This window comes from Bos taurus, chromosome 4 (genome assembly GCF_002263795.3).
Source record: "Bos taurus isolate L1 Dominette 01449 registration number 42190680 breed Hereford chromosome 4, ARS-UCD2.0, whole genome shotgun sequence".
Lineage (NCBI taxonomy): Eukaryota > Metazoa > Chordata > Mammalia > Artiodactyla > Bovidae > Bos > Bos taurus.
In genome coordinates, this window is record NC_037331.1 from 8,308,111 (window position 1) to 8,331,882 (window position 23,772).

The 23,772-nt window shown below is 39.2% G+C and overlaps 1 protein-coding gene across 13 annotated transcripts in view; it reads left to right on the forward strand.

The window, feature by feature from the left end:
- The window catches only part of CDK14 (cyclin dependent kinase 14), a 678,396-nt gene that overhangs the window by 370,005 nt on the left and 284,619 nt on the right, over positions 1–23,772 (forward strand). For all 13 annotated transcript variants that reach the window (XM_059885775.1, XM_059885772.1, NM_001206776.3 and 10 more), the window contains one exon: positions 11,867–11,987. In XM_059885775.1, the coding sequence (XP_059741758.1) occupies positions 11,867–11,987 (121 nt within the window). The remainder of the gene's footprint in view (positions 1–11,866; positions 11,988–23,772) is intronic.

The following is a 23,772-nucleotide window of genomic DNA, read 5'->3' on the forward strand; positions in this document are numbered from 1 at the left end:
CAATGATTGTGATATATGTTTCTCTTATGCAGTTGATGTATCTTTAAAATATCCCCCGAATGCTCAGTTTACCTCCTTTTGGAGATTTAAAGTTTATTTCTGTATTCAGTCAGTTCAGTCGCTCAGTCGTGCCCAACTCTTTGCGACCCCATGAATTGCAGCATGCCAGGCCTCCCTGTCCATCACCAACTCCCAGAGTTTACTCAAACTCATGTCCATCGAGTCAGTGATGCCATCCAGCCATCTCATCCTCTGTCGTCCCCTTCTCCTCCTAACTCCCAATCTCTCCCAGCATCCGGGTCTTTTCCAATGAGTCAACTCTTGGCATCAGGTGGCCAAAGTATTGGAGCTTCAGCTTTAACATCAGTCCTTCCAAAGAACACCCAGGACTGATCTCCTTTAGGATGGACTGGTTGGATCTTCTTGCAGTCCAAGGGACTCTCAAGAGTCTTCTCCAACACCACAGTTCAAAAGCATCAATTCTTCGGCACTCAGCTTTCTTCACAGTCCAACTCTCACATCCATACATGACCACTGGAAAAATCATAGCCCTGACTAGACAGACCTTTGTTGGCAAAGTAATATCTCTGCTTTTTAATATGCCATTTAGGTTGGTCATAACTGTCCTTCCATGGAGTAAGCATCTTTTAATTTCATGGCTGCAATGACCATCTGCAGTGATTTTGGAGCCCAAAAAAATAAAGTCTGACACTGTTTCCACTGTTTCCCCATGAAGTATCTATTTCCCATGAAGTGTTGGGACCAGATGCCGTGATTTCTGTATTAGTAATGCCCAATCCCAGTATCAGGACAACCAGGATTGTCACTGGGTGTCATAAAACATGTTTTGAAATCATCCAAGTAAAGTTAAAATCATCAAAATAATGTTCATGTATTTTCATAAACATTTTCTTCTAATGATAATGTCTGAAATCCTGTAGTGAGTAGTACAGTGTTGAAACCCCAAAATATAACTTTACCTCTGTTCAAATAGTAGGAAAAGAAAAAAGTAAAAGAGTGGGAGAAAATAATTCATAAAAATCGGGCAACAACCATAACATTTTAGAAGTTTCATAATGACTTAGTGTAGCCCAAACCACTCCCCTCCGTCCTTGACATTGGCTCGGTGATTACCTCATTAATTGGAACTCATTTAGTTGGGCATTTACCCTTATAAAAACAGAAAAACCTCTTAGCTCAAGTTTGAGAACAGTGGCCTACTTACATCACATGGAATATTTTTAACATTCACTTCAGTAAGGACACCCCAGAAGAGCCTTTTGTTTATGTGTTGCTACTACATATTCTTCAGGTTAGCTTAACTGCACTCAAGTTTGAGGTTTCTGAAGGAAAACATGGGCCTTGGGTTCCTGTAAGATAAATAATGCCCCCGCCCTCCCAAAACTGAATTGCTAGCTCTTACTCTCCAAGTTACCACAGCCTTCTGGCTAACTACTCCATTTCTGGGGCCACTGCTTTCTGCCAATTTCCATTTTAAAAGACAAGCAAAGCAGCTGATAATAATTGTTCTCATTTCGGCAATCAGAGCCTAACTTGAAGTTCCTGAGCCATTTCTCTTGCTCAAATGTCTCTTTGCCTCGAGGGTTGTCTGTTCTGTGAGGCTCTCTAGACAGCGTCAGTCATTTTCTGTTGAGTTTATGTCTTTGGAGCCTCCTTTTAGCAGAACTAGCTGTTTTCTCTCTTCACTTTCCTTCCAGTGTCCCCTGCCTCCCTGTCCTCACCCCAACCCTCTCCCTCTGTCACAAACCTGACTTGTCACCGTTTGGGGGCTTTCAACCCACTCAGGCTGTGCTGCTGCCCATCTGGAGCTCAGGCACAAAGAAGTCCCCAGGTTCCCAGTCTTCCCCAGGAGACAATCACACTGCATGCCTTCAAAGCCTAGCACAGCCACTTATTACCATATGGCCAGAGGTAAATGAGTTTCCTTTGTGTTTAGCTGTGATACTAAAAATTATGTTAGGGCTTCCCAGGTGGTGCTGGTGGTAAAGAACCCACCTGCAAATGCAGGAGACACAGGAGACCAGGTTTAGTCCCTGTGTGGGGAAGATCCCCCTGGAGAAGGGAATGGTAACCCACTCCAGTAATCTTGTCTGGGGAATCCCACGGACAGAGGAGCCTGGTGGGCTACAGTCTGTGGGGTCTCAGAGTCGGACATAACTGAAGTGACTTCGTGCACAACAATTATTTTACTTAATAGGTTATTTTAATGATTAAGTGATATCACACATTCAAAACTCTCAGAATACCCAGCAGATTGTAACTGCTCAAGAATTTCTCATCAGGTTTGCCGATATATTATAAGCACTAGCATATCCACTGATCTTCGTATTTTTATATTATCTATAATGAGACTAGAATATTGTCCCTCCCCTATTTTTACAAAATTCTAGGTGGGTTAGGAAGGAAATGGAAATAATTTTCGCATACATCTCCAAAAAGAACACTCACTCTCATTTATTATCTTTCTTCAAAATTAAAGAACATAGGTTATTTTGAATATTATGTATATATGGTAATTTCATCTTTATACTTTGGCTTCTTTCATATTAAGCACAAAGCATACATTTGGCATAATATTGTAATTATTCCAACAATATAGGAATATATTGTTTTTATCTTCTATGCAAAATAGAAAATAAAATCTTCTTATATATAAAATTTAATTATAGTTACAATTATTCAATAAATAATCTCTTTAAAACATATAAATTCACACTCATTATATTTTTGTTATATATATTTATAAGTAAATGGTCTGAAAGTTCTGAGTATTACAGCTTGATTTAAAACTTGGATTCTTATGATAAATTTAGTATGTTTTGCCTTTAATTTTAAAAAACTGGAAACAAGCATGGATATGGAAATTCATCAAAATTGCCAATTTAGTCAAAGTTATAAAATTCATTGTCTATATTGTGTTGTCATCTAACCTTGGAATAATAACTGTGAGTTTCATTAACTGAGAAGCAGAAACTAGAAAATGAAATGTAAATCAATGAACTGTGAAAATGATGATATATTCACATATACTCTCTTGAAAATGATTTTGCATTTTCTGCTAATGCAGATGTGATGCGGGATCAGTGAGGTGGAATTATTGACTTAAAAGGGCTTTTTAAGAACTTGAGCATCTATGATCTTCATACATTTAGTGAACAAAATTCTTAGTAATATTTTCTTAGAATCTGTGAGTTTTAGTACCTGTATGGACTTTAAAGGATTTCCTTAGCCTGACCCCATAGGTCAAGAAACTTTTTCTTAGAGGACCAAATTACTAAATTTTGTAACTTTATAGGTTATGCTGTGTGCTAAGTCACTCAAGTCCTATCTGACTCTCTGTGACACCATGAACTGTAGCCCGCCAGGCTCCCCTGTCCATGAGATTCTCCAGACAATAACACTGGAGTGGGTTACCATGCCCTCCTCGAGGGGATCCTCCCCACCCGGGGATCAAACCCGCCTCTCTTACGTCTTTTGCATTGGCAGGTGGGTTCTTTACCGCTAGCGCCACCTGGGAAGCCCTTACAGGTTATACAACTCAGCTTTGCTGCTGAGTGCAGAAAAGCCATAGACAGTATGTGAAGGAACAGCTATAATTGTGTTCCAGCAAAATTTATTTACATCGACAGGTAGCCTGCTTGTAGGCTACAGCTGGCTGACTCTGATCTCAGCCCCTTTATTTTACACATAGCATAAGCGAGAGAGCTTAAGTGACTTAAGGGCACACAGCTAGCTGGCTAGTGTCAGAACCACGATCAGGCCTTTAGTTTTTTCTTATTGCAACTTCCAAAATGCAGAATACTGCTCTGGTAGCAAAAGCATGTTTTCTACATGGTAGTCGGCTGAAAAACTCTGGCTAATTGGTCTTACCACCTCACCTATCAGTTTCATGTAAAGCAGTATTTCCCAAAGGAATGTACTGCTTTTTATCTTCTATGCAAAATAGAAAATAAAATCTTCGTATATATAACATTTAAGTATTTGAAATGTTCCTTTCTTATTTAGAATGTCCTTTTTAAAATATTATGATCCTTCCTGCTATTTCAAAGGAAAGATAAAAAAATGTGCCCTTGTGGATAGACAGAAGCTAGGCATAATTTATTAACTTAATTCAAAGATAATTAAATAATAGCAAAATAAAATATTACCTTAAAATGTATTAATGTCTTGTGGGCTTAATTTCATTTTAATCAGAGTTTGTTTTCAGAGATTACTCTTAGTTAGTTGAAAGCCTCTGACAAATGCCAGTCATAACATTTTAAAGGGATTTCAGTATCCTGTGAAGAGTACCTTCTGTTAAAGTAGAAGTCTGGACAGAAACAAAAGCAAAGATATTTCATTTAAAGGAAAGAAAAGGAGGTTATAATTGTTATCTCAAAACTTTTTTCTACCTTAAGAAACAATATGTGATATCAAAGGTATTAAAAAAATAAGTGTGTCCCCCAAATGCTCACATTTCCTGCCTCCTGTTATGGCAAATATGAGGCTAGAGAATTGGAGGTTGCTCATAGTGGGAGATTGGTCATGTAAGTCTTTTATTATTCACATTGAAGAGTGTTCCATGTAAATTTTAATTTTCAATAAAATTAATCTCAATTCATGTAGATAATTTATTGTCCAGAATATATTTCAAATGGAGAAGGCAATGGCAACCCACTCCCGTATTCTTGCCTGGAAAATCCCATGGATGGAGGAGCCTGGAAGGCTGCAGTCCATGGGGTCGCTGAAGGTTGAACATGACTGAGCAACTTCACTTTCACTTTTCACTTTCATGCATTGGAGTAGGCAATGGCAACCCACTCCAGTGTTCTTGCCTGGAGAATCCCAGGGACGGGGGAGCCTGGTGGGCTGCCACCTATGGGGTCGCACAGAGTCGGCCACGACTGAAGTGACTTAGCAGCAGCAGTAGCAGCATATTTCAAAATTGGTAACTGTTTGCCATGGATGAACCTGAGGCTGCAATTACATTCCTGCAAGAGATGATGATAATCTGAGGAGAAGGAAGAAAAGAGAGAAACTATGATGTAAAATCCATTGAATTTTTAGAAGCTTTTATTTATTTGTTTATTTTTGACTGCTCTGGGTCTTTGTTGCTTTGCACAGGCTTTCTCTAGTTTTAGCAGGCGGGGTTGCTGTGCACGGACTTCTCATTGTGCTGGCTTCTCTGCGGAGTACAGGCTCTAGGGCGCGTGGGCCTCAGGACTTGTGGCACACCGGCTCAGTAGTTTGAGCTTATGGGCTTGGTGGTTGCGTCTTGGGAGCTCCAGCACGCAGGCTCAGGACTTGTGGCACACAGGCTTCATTGCTCCACGGCATGTGGGATCTTCCTGGACCAGGAATCGAACCTGTGTCCCCTTGTCCACTGTGCCACGAGGGAGATCTTCCATTGAGTTTTGTAATTTTGGAAGTGAAAGGAGCCTATCATGAAACAAGACTGCCGGCTTTAGTGAATGGATGGATAGTGACATTTAGTGGTAACTTACAGAACACTGGAGGTGGTTGTACTGTTTGGGGAATTGGGACCAATAAAAATAAACATGCATACGGAGGATCTCAATTGTTATTTTTATATAGAAATCTTAAGTTTTAGGGGAAGATTGATAGTAGAGATGCGTATTTGGGATCTTCAGCAGATGGGTAGTAACTGAAGACATGCGGGTAAACCACATCCTCCAGGAAAACCAATCCAGTGCAGAGACCAAAGGTCAAAGCCAAAACCCTGAACATCCCTAGAAGAAAGTACTTTTCTCTTTTGTTTTGTTTGATAGTTGTTTATTGATACACTCTAAGAGGAGCAATAATGAGCTTTACAAATTAATTTAACCCATCATCAGATACTTAATGTAAATCCTCTGAGAGGGAGAGAATGCCATTAAAAATATCTATTTAAAAAGGAATTCCTGGACTTCCATGGTGGCCCAGTGGTTAAGAATCTGCCTGCCAATGCAGGGGACGTGAGTTCAATCCCAGGTCCAGGGAGATCCCACATGCCGCAGAAGAACTAAGCCTGTGCACCAAAATACTGAAGCCCGCACGCTTAGAGTCCTTGATCTGCAACAGGAGAAGCTACGGCAGTGAGAAGCCCACACACTGCAGCTAGGCAAAGTCCACACGCAGCAGCAAAGACCCAGTGCAACCAAAAATTAGAAAAAAATTCCTGGCCAGGTCCCAGGACTGTGCAATGGGAAAGAAATGTAAAAATCTTCTTCTGCCCTTACTCCATGGATTAGCGGACAGAATAGAGAACGTCTTTTCCTTTTCAGCCTGACAGCCTAATGGTAAAATGTTACCCAAGTATGTCATGTCTGTTTCAAATCAAGTATTGAAGAAAGGAGCCCCTGTCTTAGAAATATCACGTTGTGATTAGGAGCAGAACATTCTTTCTGATCATTCAGTTTGGGGAATGAGGTATGATGAGAGGGACCTCTGGGAATTGATCTTAAATGAAAGCAAAACCACTGAGAAGCGCTGAACAGTGGCGCGTCCTCTGGAAAGACTGAAGTGGTGAAAGACGTTCCTTTATGTCGTGTTTCAGTTGGCTTTCACAAGGCCATCTAGCTTTTGCCATTACTCCACTTAGTTTGAAAGAAACAAGTCAATGTTGCCAGTTCTTTTGCAATTCCGTAGTCAAAGCAAAAACATGGAAGTGAGCATTCTTGAAGCCAAATTCTTAGTTTAGCCACTTTCTTCATGGAGTCAGAGGGAGAACTCAAGTTTTCAAGCAGGGTTGCTGCTGCTGCTGCTGCTAAGTCACTTCAGTTGTGTCCGACTCTGTGCGACCCCATAGACCGCAGCCCACCAGGCTCCCCCGTCCCTGGGATTCTCCAGGCAAGAACACTGGAGTGGGTTTCCATTTCCTTCTCCAATGCATGAAAGTGAAAAGTGAAAGTGAAGTCGCTCAGTCGTGTCCGACCCTCAGTGACCCAATAGACTGCAGCCTACCAGGCTCCTCCGTCCATGGGATTTTCCAGGCAGGAGTACTGGAGTGGGGTGCCATTGCCTTCTCCGCCAAGCAGGGTTACCACCTGTAAAAAGGATGCATCAGGATTTGAAAGAATAATTAGATGTGCATGGAATAGAAATCTATTGGACATGAGTGTGTAGCTATTAATAAAAGAATTTTAGTCTGTGGGGTTCTTAAAACTGTTTACTAGTAAATTGCCATTTGACTCTGGACTCATAGCACCTTCCCTGTATTAATAATACAGTTTGCTATAGAGAACTTGCAGTTGGTGTCCAGTTTAGTGCCTGTAGTACATCCCCATTCCTGTACTTGGAGAAAGAAATGGCCACTGACTCCAGTATTCTTGCCTGAGTAATTCCATAGATAGAGGAGCCTGGCAGGCTATAGTCCATGGGACTGCAAAGAGTTGAACACGACTGAGTGATACTGGTGAGGAATTGGGTAAACCCGTATCTGAAGCCCACACAGAAGTATGAGCTGGAGATAAAATAAGAGAAATCTCCTAAGGATGACAGTTAAAACTTGGCATGAGCCACAGTTATCCACAGAGTGTATGCATTTAGAAAGCATTGGTTTAAATATGTAGCTGTAGACAAGTCCATCAGTTGTGGAGCAAATAGAGGAAGTTCTAGAAGCTGGCCAAATCACTCCTGTTATCTCTTCCATAACTGAGAAGTCAAGGGAATAAATTTAAAAGATTAGGAGGGAAGTTTGGGGGAGAATCGATACATGTATATGTATGGCTGAATCCCTTTGCTGTTTGCCTGAAACTATTACAGCATTGTTAATCAGCTGTGTGCATGCATGCGTTCGTGCTAAGTCCCTTCACTCATGTCCATCTCTTTGCGACCCTGTGGACTGTAGCCCGCCAGGCTCCTCCATCCAAGGGATTCACCAGGCAAGAAAACTGGAGTGGGTTGCCATGCCCTCCTCCAGGGGATCTTCCCTACCCAGGGATGGAACCCACATCTCTTACATCTCCTGCAATGGCAGGTGGGTTCTTTACCACTAGCACCACCTGAGAAATCCAATCAGCTATACCCAAATACAAAATAAAAAGTTAAACAAAAATAACCTGCCATGTGGCAGATATATATTTTATTATATTTCATGCTTGCATGCTTAGTTGCTCAGTCGTGTCTGACTCTGCATCTCCATAGACTGTAGCCCACCAGACTCCTCTGTCCATGGGATTCTCCAGGCAAGAATACTGGAGCAGGTTGCCATTTCCTCCTCCAGGGGATCTTCCTGACCCAGGGATCGAACCGGCGTTTCCTGTGTCTTCTGCATTGCAGGCAGATTCTTTACCCGCTGAGACATCTTCTAGACTATTATTGCATTATATTACATATCACATAATTTTATTTGCATATTATTATATATTTCATCTTATGTTACATATAATAATAAAGTGAGATAACAAAATAAAATAAAAGAATGGGAGTGGTCAACTGTATCCATTGCAGCTGAGAGAACTTTTAAGATAAGGTCTGAAGAATCTCCATTGATTGATGCCAGAGGGTTAGTTCGCTTAAGGCAAATGTTGGAAGAACTGTCACATGACTTACTTTCTGTCCCTGCCAGAGGGTAGAACCAGACTCAGAATGGCAGCAGAAGTTAGACTGTGTCATAGAGATATGAAGAGGAATTCTTTCCTTGGGAAAGAACTTACCTGTAAAGCTTCTGAACTCTTCTGGAAATCTAAGCTTCTGCTATGCTAACTCATATTAAGGTTGCCCAAATTTGAATAATTGGCAACAGGCCTTGAATATTAGGATTTTTAACTCTGCTCTTTAGGGATCTTTCCTTAGTTAGAAGTGGTAACATCTTTTCGTTGGATACTCTTAAATGGTTATGCAAGCCAATTTAGGTGCCCAAAGGAACGTGCACCCTTTCATATAGACACACTCAGCCGAAGCAGCAGCGTACAAATAAGCTATACTCATCTAGTTAGCATTTCACTTTGCTTTTTTGACTTTTAATTCAGACTAAACATTAATATAAGAAGTTTTGATAATAACCCCTGAACTTCATCCTTTTTAGAAGGTAATGTAGCTCTCTTCCTGTAGGGTAACCATAGCAACTGACAGGGAACAGAGAAAGAAAGCTTTCACACATGCTGTGCTAATTAATCCTATCCTACAGATTCCCTTCAGCTGGAGGATACAGTTTAATAAATTTTGCATGAGTAAGTGTGTTTTGATGCATGAACTATATAAATACATAGGAGTAGCTTTACTAAAAATATTTATTTTAAAAATGTGGTTGTGTATTTCTGCTTCAAGGTGTGCTTTTTTTTTTTTTCTTTTGAATCATTGATTTAATAATTTGCTCCCTCTCTGAAAAGTTTGGGGATTTATCTCTTTAACTGAACAGAAATATTTTTAGGGTGAAAAGCTTTTGTTTAACAATATACAAGACATTTGCCCCAAGAATATGTTTTAATTGATCCTATGATATATTGAGATGTGAGTTTTTCTCAAGTGATGCAGGAGAGCGTATCTTAAAAATATCATAACATTACTCATTATAACACATCTACAGGCAAACTATTTAAAGAAACTGTCTTAACGCATTGAAGAGTTAGAACATCGAAAACTCACTTTCCCTGATGATTTGGGAAGTTATATGACCCGTGTGAATGGAGTCTGGGCAGTCCTTGACCTAAATTTGGGGCTTCCTTCTGGTGGCTATCTTCTGGTGGCTCAGAAGATAAAGAATCTGCCTGCCCATGCAGGAGACATGGATTTGATCCTTGGGTTGGGAAGATCCCCTGGAGGACGGCATGGCAATTCACTCCAGTATTCTTACCTGGAGAATCCCATGGACTGGCAGGCTGCAGTCCATGGGGTCGTAAAGAGTTGGACATGACTGAGCAACTCAGCACTCACACAGTTGGCCTAAACTTGAGATGGAGAAAAATAATGTAGACAAAGAGCTTTTTCTGTTTCTAGTTTTTCAGAACTATTTAATAAGTTTTACAAACTTATATTCAGAATGAGCATAACTGACGTGGAGTCATACATCATTATTTAGATTTATATTACTAGGTTATTTTGAGGTCTGGTTCTCTCTTTAAAACTGGGAATATCACAGTTTTCTATAACCAGTGTGGTCTTCTGAGCTGTCAAAGAAAATCTCAGATTTTTAAATTCTCCTATCCCTCTGGCCTAGCTTTCTGTCAACAGGGCTTTGGCAAAACCAAGAAAACCCAGCCTGAATGTTTTTGGCATCCCGTTTGCCTTGACAACAGCATATGGAGCAAGTCAGAACCGATTTTGGGACTTACGCTTAGCTCCTTGGTCTGTATAGAAACATGCTCATTTGAGGAAGGAAACCCTTTGATGGTTTTACGAAACTCTGGAAACATGTTAATGCCCTGATTGTTTTATCTGTTGTTCAGTTTTGCCTGCTTTGAGGTAGGATAAATCCTTGCAGAAAAAAGGAGAAGAGGTTATTATGGAAATCTATTTTCAGAGATAGTCATTCCAGTCATGTGTAGAAGAGACCATATATGTGTATGTATGTTTGAATGTGTCAAATCTGTACACTTTAATATGGAATACTTGTAACACTAGTCAGTTTATAATATGCCATTTTATGGTTATAAAAACTGTATGGTAGGGAAAATTGAATTATTGTAACCAAACTGAACTAATTAGAAATTCTTCATCTGACCAGCTACCCTGTTAATTTTAATATTTACATATAATACAGTAAAGGAAATGTCATTAAAAAGTGTTTAATAAACAAAAAAAGGTAATGTTCCTTTTTTATTACATAAAAACTTAAATAATCAAAACATTAAATATGTTATGGTAGGTTCACTGTAAAAATGTTTATTTACTTAGAGCATCACAGTGATAGATAAAACTTTACTCTCATCACTAATGAACATACTCAGATAGAAAACTATCATACAGTTTTTTTTTCTAAAAAGAATATCTTTAATTTTTGATTTTTAAAGGAATTATGTATTCATTGTATAAAACTTGGGAAAAATTCAGAAAATGTATTAAATTAACAAAACTAAATTTTTCTATATTCAGAACTAACCATTGAAGATATTAAAATATATTTTTCAACAGTCTTTTTCCAGTGCCTAAGTATTTATGATTGTGAGGTTAAACTGTACATAATTTATCACTTAATATATTATTTTGACCACTTTCCCAATTTTTTTTTTCACTTTCCCAATTTTTAAACATTCTTAGAAAACTTTAATTTTATTACATGATATCTCATCTCCATGTACCAGATTTATTAACTATTCCTTTATAATTATTTATTTATGTATTTCAAATGACACTCTTGAATAGCATTTCTTAGTGTTTGACAGAACACTGACACCAAAAGAAATTTTGGAAAAGACCTTTGAGAAAAGAGTCATATTCTCTTCTTTCGGATTCATAATACATGTTAGAAAAAATTAAGGGCACTGAGAAGTCTCACAGTATACAGACCTGTTTTACTTTTTAAACCATCTTTTCTCAAAGTTATTCAGTCTTGGAACTTTTTCTTATAATACTTATTTTTAACTGTCAGAACCAAAGTACCATGAAACAATCTTTGGAAAGCCAGGAGATTTCTAAGCTTCTGTATAATATCTAATAGTTTATGAATCATTTGTTTACTCTTTGGGGATTTTTTTTAGGTTCTTAGTGCTTTATTAGGAAATATAAAGGATTTATTGGTTATTAGCATGTATTTGAAACAGATAGACCAAAATATGCTTTTCCCAACCTTTTGCGTAACTTTGACACTGCATTCGTGATTCTGTATTATAATATCACGTTTGACCTTTTAAAACTGTGAACATCCAAATTTAAATTACTTTGATCATTAATGTCTATTAAACTTCACGTTCTCTGTAACCCACAGGTCTCGCAAGAGCAAAATCCGTCCCCAGCCACACATACTCCAATGAAGTGGTTACCTTGTGGTACAGACCTCCAGATGTCCTCTTGGGCTCGACAGAATATTCCACCTGCCTTGACATGTGGTGAGAAATGGAGCTTTACTTGAGCTAATTTATCCGTAGTGCTTGGTCTGGGTCAAGCCTAGACAAACATCCTAACAGTCTGAATGAAGATTAATGGTACTGGAGCGTTTGCCGGTGTGTGGCAATACCGCTGGAGTTTTTGAAAACATAATTGGGAATGTTCCCTAATCAGGGGCTCTCTTACAGATGGTGTCTGGTAATGGCTCTTGATGGACAAGGGCAGAGACATTTTTCTAGCTGTCAGTTCAGTGATTTTCTCCCTAACGGTCTTAATTTGTGGCTTTGTTTTATAACAAGGGAGTATATATCTCCAAACAGCAGTATGAGTAGGAAGTAGTAGAAGCATGTTTAAATTCACAGCAAAATTCAGATAAATGGTCTGAACATTTTGCTATAACTGTAAGGTGCTAAATTTGGTACAGTATACCCCTGAAAACTGTTGGTGCCAATTATTCAAGATGAAATAAAACAATCACTTTTAAAAAAATGTCAGAGTAAGTTTAATTCCAGTAGAGTCACAGTTCTGCACAATGGTTTCGCATAACTTAAAAATCTGTTATAGGAGGCGCAAAGTCCGGTGAGATTTAATGTATGATTATTATTAATGATAAACTTTAATGAGTTTCCAGTCTAGTATGATCTAGTTCAAATAAGGGAATAATCTTTTTAGCTACCAGGGAAGGCTTAATAGTGAATGTTAAAAATGTCATTTATTAATAGAAAAATTCCTTTTCTAGACTCACAGTTGTGTTTAAAGTAAAACAGTTCATATAGCACATAGTTTTTTAATAGCAGGAATCATCTTCCATGAATGATGATGGCCCATATACAGAATTCAGCTACATGTTCACATAATGTTTATGACCTCAATAAAGCTGCAGCGTTTGTCATTTATCTTCTTGCCATGTAGTTACTTCACCGCTCTACCCTCAGTAATCTTGGCTTTTAGTTAATTAGGCTGTGATGTGGCCTGGCTATCTTCCCTGATGTTTCTGATCCAAACACTTTATGGGGAGAAAACAAGGAAGTTTCTTGTGTTGTAAGGCACAGTATAGATTTACTTAATTTAGATTCCAGCAACTCCCTTGGACATGGGATTTGGGGATCTGTGAAGCCACTGAAAATCTATGCAACATTTCATGTACACATGGATGTATTTATTTTTATGAGGTGTAGATCTCTAGCTTTCAGTAGAGCTATGAAAGAATCTGGGTAATCAAACAGCCTAAGATCTATTGCCATAGGTTTTGTAATGCCTTATAATGAATCTAATACCATTGTAAATACATGCTCCAAAACACTGAGCATAAAGATGACCGTCTATCATTAAGGAGCCGGGCTAATCCATTTTTTACATCAAACTTCCTGACTTTTTTTTTTTTTTTTTTTGGACAATTGTTTCCACAATTAGATTTTTTTTTTTCCTCCAAAGCTAAGCAGGGGCTTGAACAAAATAGCTATTTTGGTCATTAGCTGTAATGGAGGAAAAGATTGGAAATAAAGGTCAATGAATGCATCCATCTGAATATCAGTTACTGTCTCATTCCCTTCCTCCTTCCTGCCCTTATAGTTGCAAGTTGGCTATGCAAATAATCATTACTTAATATTCTGAGTTAGGGAGTGTTTTTCTCCATTTTTTGAGAATAGGAATTCTAGATTGTCTTTCGATGAGGTCAGTCAAGGACTCTGCTAACAGAACATAGTTTGGAAACATTTGTAACTTGGAGCCAGTCTCGTCTTAGTTGCCTGGCAGGGCACTTCAAGCTCTACCCTTAGACTGCTGCCGCTAAGTCGCTTCAGTCGTGTCTGACTCTGTGGGGAGAAGCTATTTTTTTATACGCCAGTGGCTAATTTTCCCCAAAGCTTTGAAAGTGCTCTGTAATGAGCAAAGAACTACATGGATTATGACTTGCTAATATGTCTGTTTCTGACGTGTAGTGCTTGATGTCCGGTCTGTGTGTTTCCACTGCCCCCAGCCCTAGCCTTTCTTTCTTTCACATGTGTGTGCCTGTTGGTATCCATCCCTTTTTTTTTTTTTTTTTTTTACCAGTGTTTTATAGTTTTCTATATATAGGTCTTTAGTTTCTTTAGGTAGATATATTCCTAAGTATTTTATTCTTTTCGTTGCAATGGTGAATGGAATTGTTTCCTTAATTTCTCTTTCTGTTTTCTCATTATTAGTGTATAGGAATGCAAGGGATTTCTGTGTGTTGATTTTATATCCTGCAACTTTACTATAATCATTGATTAGTTCTAGTAATTTTCTGGTGGAGTCTTTAGGGTTTTCTATGTAGAGGATCATGTCATCTGCAAAGAGTGAGAGTTTTACTTCTTCTTTTCCAATTTGGATTCCTTTTATTTCTTTTTCTGCTCTGATTGCTGTGGCCAAAACTTCCAAAACTATGTTGAATAGTAATGGTGAAAGTGGGCACCCTTGTCTTGTTCCTGACTTTAGAGGAAATGCTTTCAATTTTTCCCCATTGAGGATAATGTTTGCTGTGGGTTTGTCATATATAGCTTTTATTATGTTGAGGTATGTTCCTTCTATTCCTGCTTTCTGGAGAGTTTTTATCATAAATGGGTGTTGAATTTTGTCAAAGGCTTTCTCTGCATCTATTGAGATAATCATATGGTTTTTGTTTTTCAATTTGTTAATGTGGTGTATTACATTGATTGATTTGCGGATATTGAAGAATCCTTGCATCCCTGGGATAAAGCCCACTTGGTCATGGTGTATGATCTTTTTAATGTGTTGTTGGATTCTGATTGCTAGAATTTTGTTTAGGATTTTTGCATCTATGTTCATCAGTGATATTGGCCTGTAGTTTTCTTTTTTTGTGGGATCTTTGTCAGGTTTTGGTATTAGGGTGATGGTGGCCTCATAGAATGAGTTTGGAAGTTTACCTTCCTCTGCAATTTTCTGGAAGAGTTTGAGCAGGATAGGTGTTAGCTCTTCTCTAAATTTTTGGTAGAATTCAGCTGTGAAGCCGTCTGGACCTGGGCTTTTGTTTGCTGGAAGATTTTTGATCCATCCTTTTAAGGAAGAAGGTTTGGTTGCTTTCTGCCAATTTGCTTTAACAGAGACATAATGAAGCCTAAGAAGAAGATCATAATTTAAGTGGAAGGGGGGAAAACTGATATGAAATAGTAGACCCTAAATGCCCTTTTCTCTGCATGCCAAGATTATGCATTGCCATAAAAACATAAAATAAATGTGTTATGTTGGAGCACTTTCCCACATTATTGGCTGTTCATTTCTGAGTTATGTCTATGCTATGCCTGTCGCTCTGAATCTGATTTCATTCCAAGCCATTTTCTAACAGCCGTTTTGTTATTTTCCAGGTAAAACGTATGTATGTTTCCAGTCAGAGAAAAGTTCACAGGGCACTGATTTTTGCATCATTGGTGACCTTGATGCTGGATATTGAAAGATCTAGAAATGGCACTATGGTTGAGTCTTGGCTCAGCTGCACCAAAGAGCAGTGTGAATATTAACCCATAGACAATAGTGGGGAGGCAGGTGGCAGGGGTCTCAGGCTGTTTTACAGTTCATTTACCTTCCTGGGGCAGCAGGGTAGTAACTAAAAACTAACGATCCCTACCCAGTGTTACAGTTTCCAGGATTCTGTTTAAATAGCTTCGGGCAATAAAAATATTAATGAAGACACTTTACGCATTAACACTGGCAGCGAGTGATGGAAATCAGAGCTCTCCCGTTGTGATTTACTGCTGTAGGTCTCCAGCATGTGGGTGATGTATAGATATACTGGGCAGTTTGAGAACTCATCAGGAAAGGTAGTTTTTGGTACCTTGACTGCCTCCATGGAGGAGGACTTAAGCAAAGGAATCAAATTGGACTTTGTCTGGTGTATAACTTCCCTTAATTCTTGGATTTTATAACTCTTTGTTTAAGTCCAGGCATAGGAAATCATCTTTAAGCTTCTAAACCAAAAAGGCTTACCAAGTACTGAAAACCACATTAAGAGAAGTGCAGATGTGCCAATGAGCTTATCTGTGTAGTCCGTCCCTTGTCAAGGAGTTCTGCTCCAGCTGTCCAGGTCATTGCTCTAAACAAGCTTTATATTGCTTTATAGAAGCTCATAAATATATTTAGAGTGGCGTTTGTTTTCTTAAGCAATAGGTCACTTGGGATTGTTTTAAGGGATTAAATTTTAACATAGGGTGACAAAATTATCTGTAGCTAATAAATATCTCATCAAGATCATGCTGCTTTTGGGAGGGGCCACAGTGTAGAGTGGCACCACCTTGTGTCAATTCCATGCTCCCCAATAGCATGTCAGTCTCCCCTTTTCATCATCTTTTTCAAAGCTAATTAACATATTAACTATGCTTGTCAAAATGTGGGGTGAGTCGTTTATAAATAAGCCTGTCAAATGTAATGAGATTGCATATTAAATCACCCTTTCTCTATTACATCTCTGATTTAGGATTAAAATCAATTTATTTAACATTGTAGCAGCTGGGTGGTTAGAAAAAAAATTTCTGTACTGATCTTGATATATAGAAAAATGTCTGCATCAAAATTGATTTTCCATATATCAGAAAAGAAATTGCCTATTTATTGAGTATTATAAGGCCATTTAGCATTGCATTTTATTAAAGAAGCCTAATTACCATATATATTGGCAATATAGAGTTCTGCCCTCATCCTTAAGAGTCTCTCCTGAACAAAGGACATTTATGTAATAAAGTTTCCTAAGGACTCAGGTTTGTTTACCACTGTTTTAAGAGAAAGAATCATAAACGATTCCTTTTTTTTTTTTTTTTTTTTAACCTTAGTTCTGAAGTTTATTTCATAATAGTTTACATGTTTATTTTTCTATTTTCACTTCATGTAAATCAGGCGCATACTAATGGTTTTATTTGGGAACAAAAGAGGACATTGGGAAATATCATACAGGAACATCCATAAACAGGGGAGTAGGTTTTAGGGGGCCAGAGTCTATAAAAGCTCCACGCAAATTATTAGTATATAATCCCCAAATTAACTATTCTTTGATTTCACCATGAAAAGAAACTCTAATAGATTCTTTCAACCTTGAGAGCCTGTGGGGCATTCCTAGGTTCTGTTATGAAGAACTGAAATCAGATAAAACTGTGTTATTTGAAGCAAAATGATTGTTGTGAATAAAGAAATATTGATTATACGAATGCAGTGCTGCTGCTGCGTCGTTTCAGTTGTGTCCGACTCTGTGCGACCCCATGGACTGCAGCCTACCAGACTCCTCTGTCCATGGGATTTTCCAGGCAAGAGTAATGGAGTGGGGTGCCATTGCCTTCTCCGAAACGATTCCTACTGTAGTGCCCACCCAGAAAAGAAATGTGTTCCATGTGAGATAATATCTTGAGTAATTGGCTACTAGTAATAATAATAATTAAGTCTTACCATTAGTAATAACAATGGTAATAATAAGAGATACTTTTCTTGGACCCAAATTGTATTCTATGCTCCTTTATACATTAAAAAAAAATATGCAGTGTTTATTTTGTCCTAATACTCTTTTTTTTTTGAAGAGTATGGTTGCTTGACAATGTCATGTTGGTTTCTACTGTATGGCAAAGCGAATCAGCGACATGTATACGTGTATCCTCTCTTTTGGGGATTTCCTTCCCATTTAGGTCACCACAGAGCCTTGAGTAGAGTTCCCCGTGCTGTAGAGTAGGTTTCATTGGTTATCTGTTTTACACACAGTATCAATAGTGTGTAAATGTCAATCCCAATCTCCCAATTCATCCCACCCTCTTCTTCCCCCGTTGGTATCTTTACGTTTGTTCTCTCTGTGTTTCTGTTTCTGCTTTGTAAATAAGATCTTCTATTCCTCTTATATATTTTAATTACTTACCTGCTGTTCCATGATAAAGTGAAAGAAAGCAAAACCTGGAGAGACTAAATAGAATAATAAAGGTCATATATTTAGTAAATAGAGTCAGCATTCAAACTCAGAGCTAACCCACTCCAAAACCTTTTCTCCCTAAAACATATTACATAGTCTCCTAAGTTGATTTATAAACAACTGTTTTTTTTTCATTTTACTAGTAAAGTGATTCCAAAACACACATCAGTAAAATACCTCTTTGAGAATTTAGGTTATACTCTGAATCATGTTGGGTCCTTTGCATGCTTCAAACCAAGTGGAGCCTCTCAATTTTATTCAGGGTGGAGCTTTTTTGAAATAAACTTAAGGCTTGACTCATTGGATTAAATACATTTTTGTGGGACCAATATCTATACTGGCAAGTATTTTCCCAACTCCTAACCAATACTCATTTACCACTTTTGCTAAAATGAATGTATCTATTTGAAAAAGAAGGCTGGTTAAAAATGAGACTTTTTCATGGGCTACATAAAGTCATCTAACAGTTCACATTATTTACACATTTTCCAATTAATCAGATCATAAGACCAAGGAGGATTCAGATTAGTCACTGTCCAAAGTAACATCTCTTTAGGAGCTCTTGAGAACTGCTTAAATAATACATGATGCAAATGACTTATTGGTATTGCCAGAGACTGGGCAATGCCACAGAAACAGAAAAACAGAGGTCGTCAGGAGGGTGTTGGGGGGCGGGAGGAAGGTGAAAGCTGAACTCCTGGTGCCGACCATGGTTTCTGAGTCTCTTCTACTATTGAAATTCTTTAAAAGTAGGGTGACCATAGAGTATTTTGTCCATACTGGGATACCTTTCAGAGTTAATAGTTCTGCTAGGACAATGTGTATAAAATGGGGATTTAATTGTGACTTGTGGGCGTCTTACTCATAGCACTGGAGCAGTAATTGCTAAATACTGGTAGTCAGAAGACACAGTGCATTTGACTGCTTGTTTCACACCAAAGGAAAGCTGGCTGCCAAGTTCCATTCCACTGCTTTGTAACAGATTATCTCCAGAAGTACAGTTCTCTCGTATGAGACTGTTATGACACTGGTGGGTGGTGGCCAAAGTGCTGTCTTTAGTGATGATTTTCAAATGCTGATGGAAATCAGTTCTCTTATCCTATCAAAAGTTTAGTGTGTTTATGGTTCTTACATCCATGTTGTTTATCTGTGTGTGTTTGTGTGAGAGAATCTATGTGTGTTCTCAGGGAATATATTTGGTCACTTGTTATATAATGGGTTAGCTGAATCATAGCATATAAAATGAGACGTTGTATGTGTATTTCACTACTAAATATTTTACAAACAAATAAAAATTCCCCTATGTGCATCAAAGTTGGCAAAGTAATTTATACAGTGGAAGTGAGAAATAGATTTAAGGGCCTAGATCTGATAGATAGAGTACCTGATGAACTATGGAATAAGGTTCGTGACATTGTACAGGAGACAGGGATCAAGACCATCCCCATGGAAAAGAAATGCAAAAAAGCAAAATGGCTGTCTGGGGAGGCCTTACAAATAGCTGTGAAAAAAAGAGAAGCGAAAAGCAAAGGAGAAAAGGAAAGATATAAGCATCTGAATGCAGAGTTCCAAAGAATAGCAAGAAGAGATAAGAAAGCCTTCTTCAGCGATTAATGCAAAGAAATAGAGGAAAACAACAGAATGGGAAAGACTAGAGATCTCTTCAAGAACATTAGAGATACCAAGGGAATATTTCATGCAAAAATGGGCTCGATAAAGGACAGAAATGGTATGGACCTAACAGAAGCAGAAGATATTAAGAAGAGATGGCAAGAATACAAAAAAGATCTTCACGACCGAGATATTCATGATGGTGTGATCACTCACCTAGAGCCAGACATCCTGGAATGTGAAGTCAAGTGGGCCTTAGAAAGCATCACTACAAACAAAGCTAGTGGAGGTGATGGAATTCCAGTTGAGCTATTTCAAATCCTGAAAGATGATGCTGTGAAAGTGCTGCACTCAGTATGCCAGCAAATTTGGAAAACTCAGCAGTGGCCACAGGACTGGAAAAGGTCAGTTTTCACTCCAATACCAAAGAAAGGCAATGCCAAAGAATGCTCAAACTACCGCACAATTGCACTCATCTCACACGCTAGTAAAGAAATGCTCAAAATTCTCCAAGCCAGGCTTCAGCAATACATGAACCGTGAACTTCCTGATGTTCAAGCTGGTTTTAGAAAAGGCAGAGGAACCAGAGATCAAACTGCCAACATCCGCTGGATCATGGAAAAAGCAAGAGAGTCCCAGAAAAACATCTATTTCTGCTTTATTGACTATGCCAAAGCCTTTGACTGTATGGATCACAATAAACTGTGGAAAATTCTGAAAGAGATGGGAATACCAGACCACCTGATCTGCCTCTTGAGAAACCTGTATGCAGGTCAGGAAGCAACAGTTAGAACTGGACATGGAACAACAGACTGGTTCCAAATAGGAAAAGGAGTACATCAAGGCTGTATATTGTCATCCTGCTTATTTAACTTATATGCAGAGTACGTCATTAGAAACACTGGGCTGGAAGAAGCTCTAAAGCCCAGGACCCGAAACCACTGAGCCCACGTGCCGCAACTACTGAAGACCGAGGGCCCTAGAGCCCGTGCGCCACAACGAGAGGAGCCTGTCCACCACGAGAGAGTAGCCCCTGCCTGCCACAGCCAGAGAAAAGCCGGTGCAACAGTGAAGACCCAGCACAGCCAAAAGTAAGCAAATAAATACCATTATATGCCAAACAGATGGGGAAACCGTGGCTGACTTTCTTTTTCTGGGCTTCAAAATCACTGCAGGTGGGAAATAGATGGGGAAACACTGGAAACAGTCTCAGACTTTATTTTTCTGGGATCCAAAATCACTGCAGATGGTGACTGCAGCCATGAAATTAAAAGACGCTTACTCCTTGGAAGGAAAGTTATGACCAACCTAGAGAGCGTATTCAAAAGCAGAGACATTACTTTGCCAACAAAGGTTCGTCTAGTCAAGGCTATAGTTTTTCCTGTGGTCATGTATGGATGTAAGAGTTGGACTATGAAGAAGGCTGAGCGCCGAAGAATTGATGCCTTTGAACTGTGGTGTTGGAGAAGACTCTTGAGAGTCCCTTGGACTGCAAGGAGATCCAACCAGTCCATTCTGAAGGAGAGCAGCCCTGGGATTTCTTTGGAAGGAATGATGCTAAAGCTTAAACTCCAGTACTTTGGCCACCTCATGCGAAGAGTTGACTCATTGGAAAACACTCTGGTGCTGGGAGGGATTGGGGGCAGGAGGAGAAGGGGACAACAGAGGATGAGATGGCTGGATGGCATCACTGACTCAATGGACGTGAGTCTGGGTGAACTCTGGGAGTTGGTCATGGACAGGGAGGCCTGGCGTGCTGCGATTCATGGGGTCGCAAAGAGTCGGACACGACTAAGCGACTGAACTAAATTGAACTGGCAAAGTAATTGGTTGCCCACAACTGGTGTTTGGATGACTTTTTGTTTGTTTGCTTACCTCAGATATTTTTATTGATTTCTGAGTTCACAAAGCAGTATAGCAGATGTAAACTAAGTTTTAAGGCCATGTGTGAGATCCCTAAAGAGTAAGAGTCGAATGGAAGTGCACACTGCTACGCTGACTGAAAGAACAACTGGGAGAACTGAAAATCTGACATAAAATTCCAAAATATATACTATTCTGGAAGCAGGAGTGTAAGATCAAATAGCCCTATACAATCCAAGACGCACGGAGGACTCACTATATTAGAACTCAATACATTAGCGTGGTCACTGGATGAGTTTTAAATAGCCAATTGCGATGACTAACTTTCGTGTTACTAAGATTGCCCTTGGTACACTTAGCTGCCTCACTGGTTGATGAGAATAGCAAGAGATGGGTAAATGGGAACTTCTTTAAGAAATATACGACTCCATAAATGTTGAAAATGGTGTATCGGCCAAGCTAAATATTTTGCATTTCTATTAAAGTATGCTGTGGACAGGCACTGTGGAATATATTAAAGAATTAGAAGCTTCTGTATTTGGTTTTAGGGAGATTAAGACACTGTCTGTGTCTAGAAACTTAGAGAGAAGTTTGGCCCAGGATGTTCTGATCTTACATGTGTATGTGTGTGTCTGTGTGTGCACCCATACATTTAAGTTGGAAATATATGTTAGCGCTCAGCATTTGGAAAATACTGGATGCTTACTAGTGCTTTTTATGTTTTGTAAGTTGTGCATTTTTTTTCATTTGCAACTCGATTCTCTGCTCCTGGTAACTGGCAGTGGTTTGCTGTTTAAGGAAGCTGTATTGTAGTAGAAAACACATCAAAAGCCCAAATTAGGTTCTGACTCTGCCTGTCCTTAGCTGTGTGAACATAGCTGATGAAGTTCCTTAACTACCCTTCTCTTCACTTTCCAAATCAGAACACTTTGATGGTTAAGTCTACATTAGTTGTTGTTGTTCAGTCGCTCTGCTGCTGCTGCTAAGTCACTTCAGTCGTGTCCGACTCTGTGTGACCCCATAGACGGCAGCCCACCAGGCTCCCCCGTCCCTGGGATTCTCCAGGCAAGAACACTGGAGTGGGTTGCTGTTTCCTTCTCCAATGCATGGAAGTGAAAGGTGAAAGAGAAGTCGCTCAGTCGTGTCCGACTCTTAGCGACCCCATTGATAGCAGCCTACCAGGCTCCTCCATCCATGGGATTTTCCAGGCAAGAGTACTGGAGCGGGGTGCCACTGCCTTCTCCAGTTCAGTCGCTCAGTCGTGTCCAACTCTTTGCAACCCCATGGACTATAGCCTGCCGGCCTTCCCTCTCCTTCACTATCTCCCAGAGTTTGCTCAAATTCGTGTCCATTGATTTAATGATGCCATCCATCCATCTCATCCTCTGTCGCCTTCTTCTCCTCCTGCCCTCAGTTTATCAGTTATAACCAGTAGCTAATAGCTGCCACAATTACAGTGAGCAGCCATCTCTTGCCCCCTCCTACTCACCCTCTAATCCTGTTTCTCAGAAGCAGCTACTACTTTCAACTCTTAGGATCTGTCTCCATATGTCTTAAATAATTATATTGCTACCCATTCATTTACTCTTTTAGACATGTCTACTAAGTAGGTGTGTAGTAGACAAAGATTTAACTTTCTTCCATCAACCTTCCCTCACTCCACCTTCATCTCATTGTGTCAATATAGAATTTATATCCCATTTTGAAATATTAATATGTGCATATTTTTCATGGTGAAGTCTTATAGTATTCATAATTATGTATCCTTTCTTGTACAGTGTTTTGCTCTTCTTAAACTTTATAATTGTCTCTGATTTTTTTTAGTTTAGTTGTCTTTGTCCCTGCTGTTATTTATAGGCATAAAAGATTTGTCAATTACACATGAAAACTATTTTCCAGATGCTCAAAAGCATCAGCAAATTTGTCAGTCCCTTTTAATTGTCTTGACATCTCCCTTTCCCACGCTTTTCCTTAAAAGCTTCCTCTCTTGGCTGTGTGATTTCTTGCCTTAGTACAGCTGAAAGGCTCCATTTCAGGACTTCCATGTACACTCTCTCCTGCTGTTATGGGTCCTTATTTCGTTATTTTCTGTCCCCTGCCGTATCTGCTGTGTACCTCCTTCTGCCCTGACCTAGGTCCTGGATGGCTGACCACTAAGGAACACCTCCTCCAAGCTGCCTCTGCTACTGGTTTCCAACTGAGTTCAGGCAAAGGGCATGTGAGAGGGTTGGATATTCATCCTTACTTCTTCCCTGCTTTAAACCGTATTTCTGGGAATGGCTAACTACAATTTCTGTGAGAAAGGACCTCTGTCATGGCTCTAGCTGTGAATCATGCTCGTGCCCCGTCATGTTCAATTCTTTCTGACCCCACGGACTGTAGCCCACCAGGCTCCA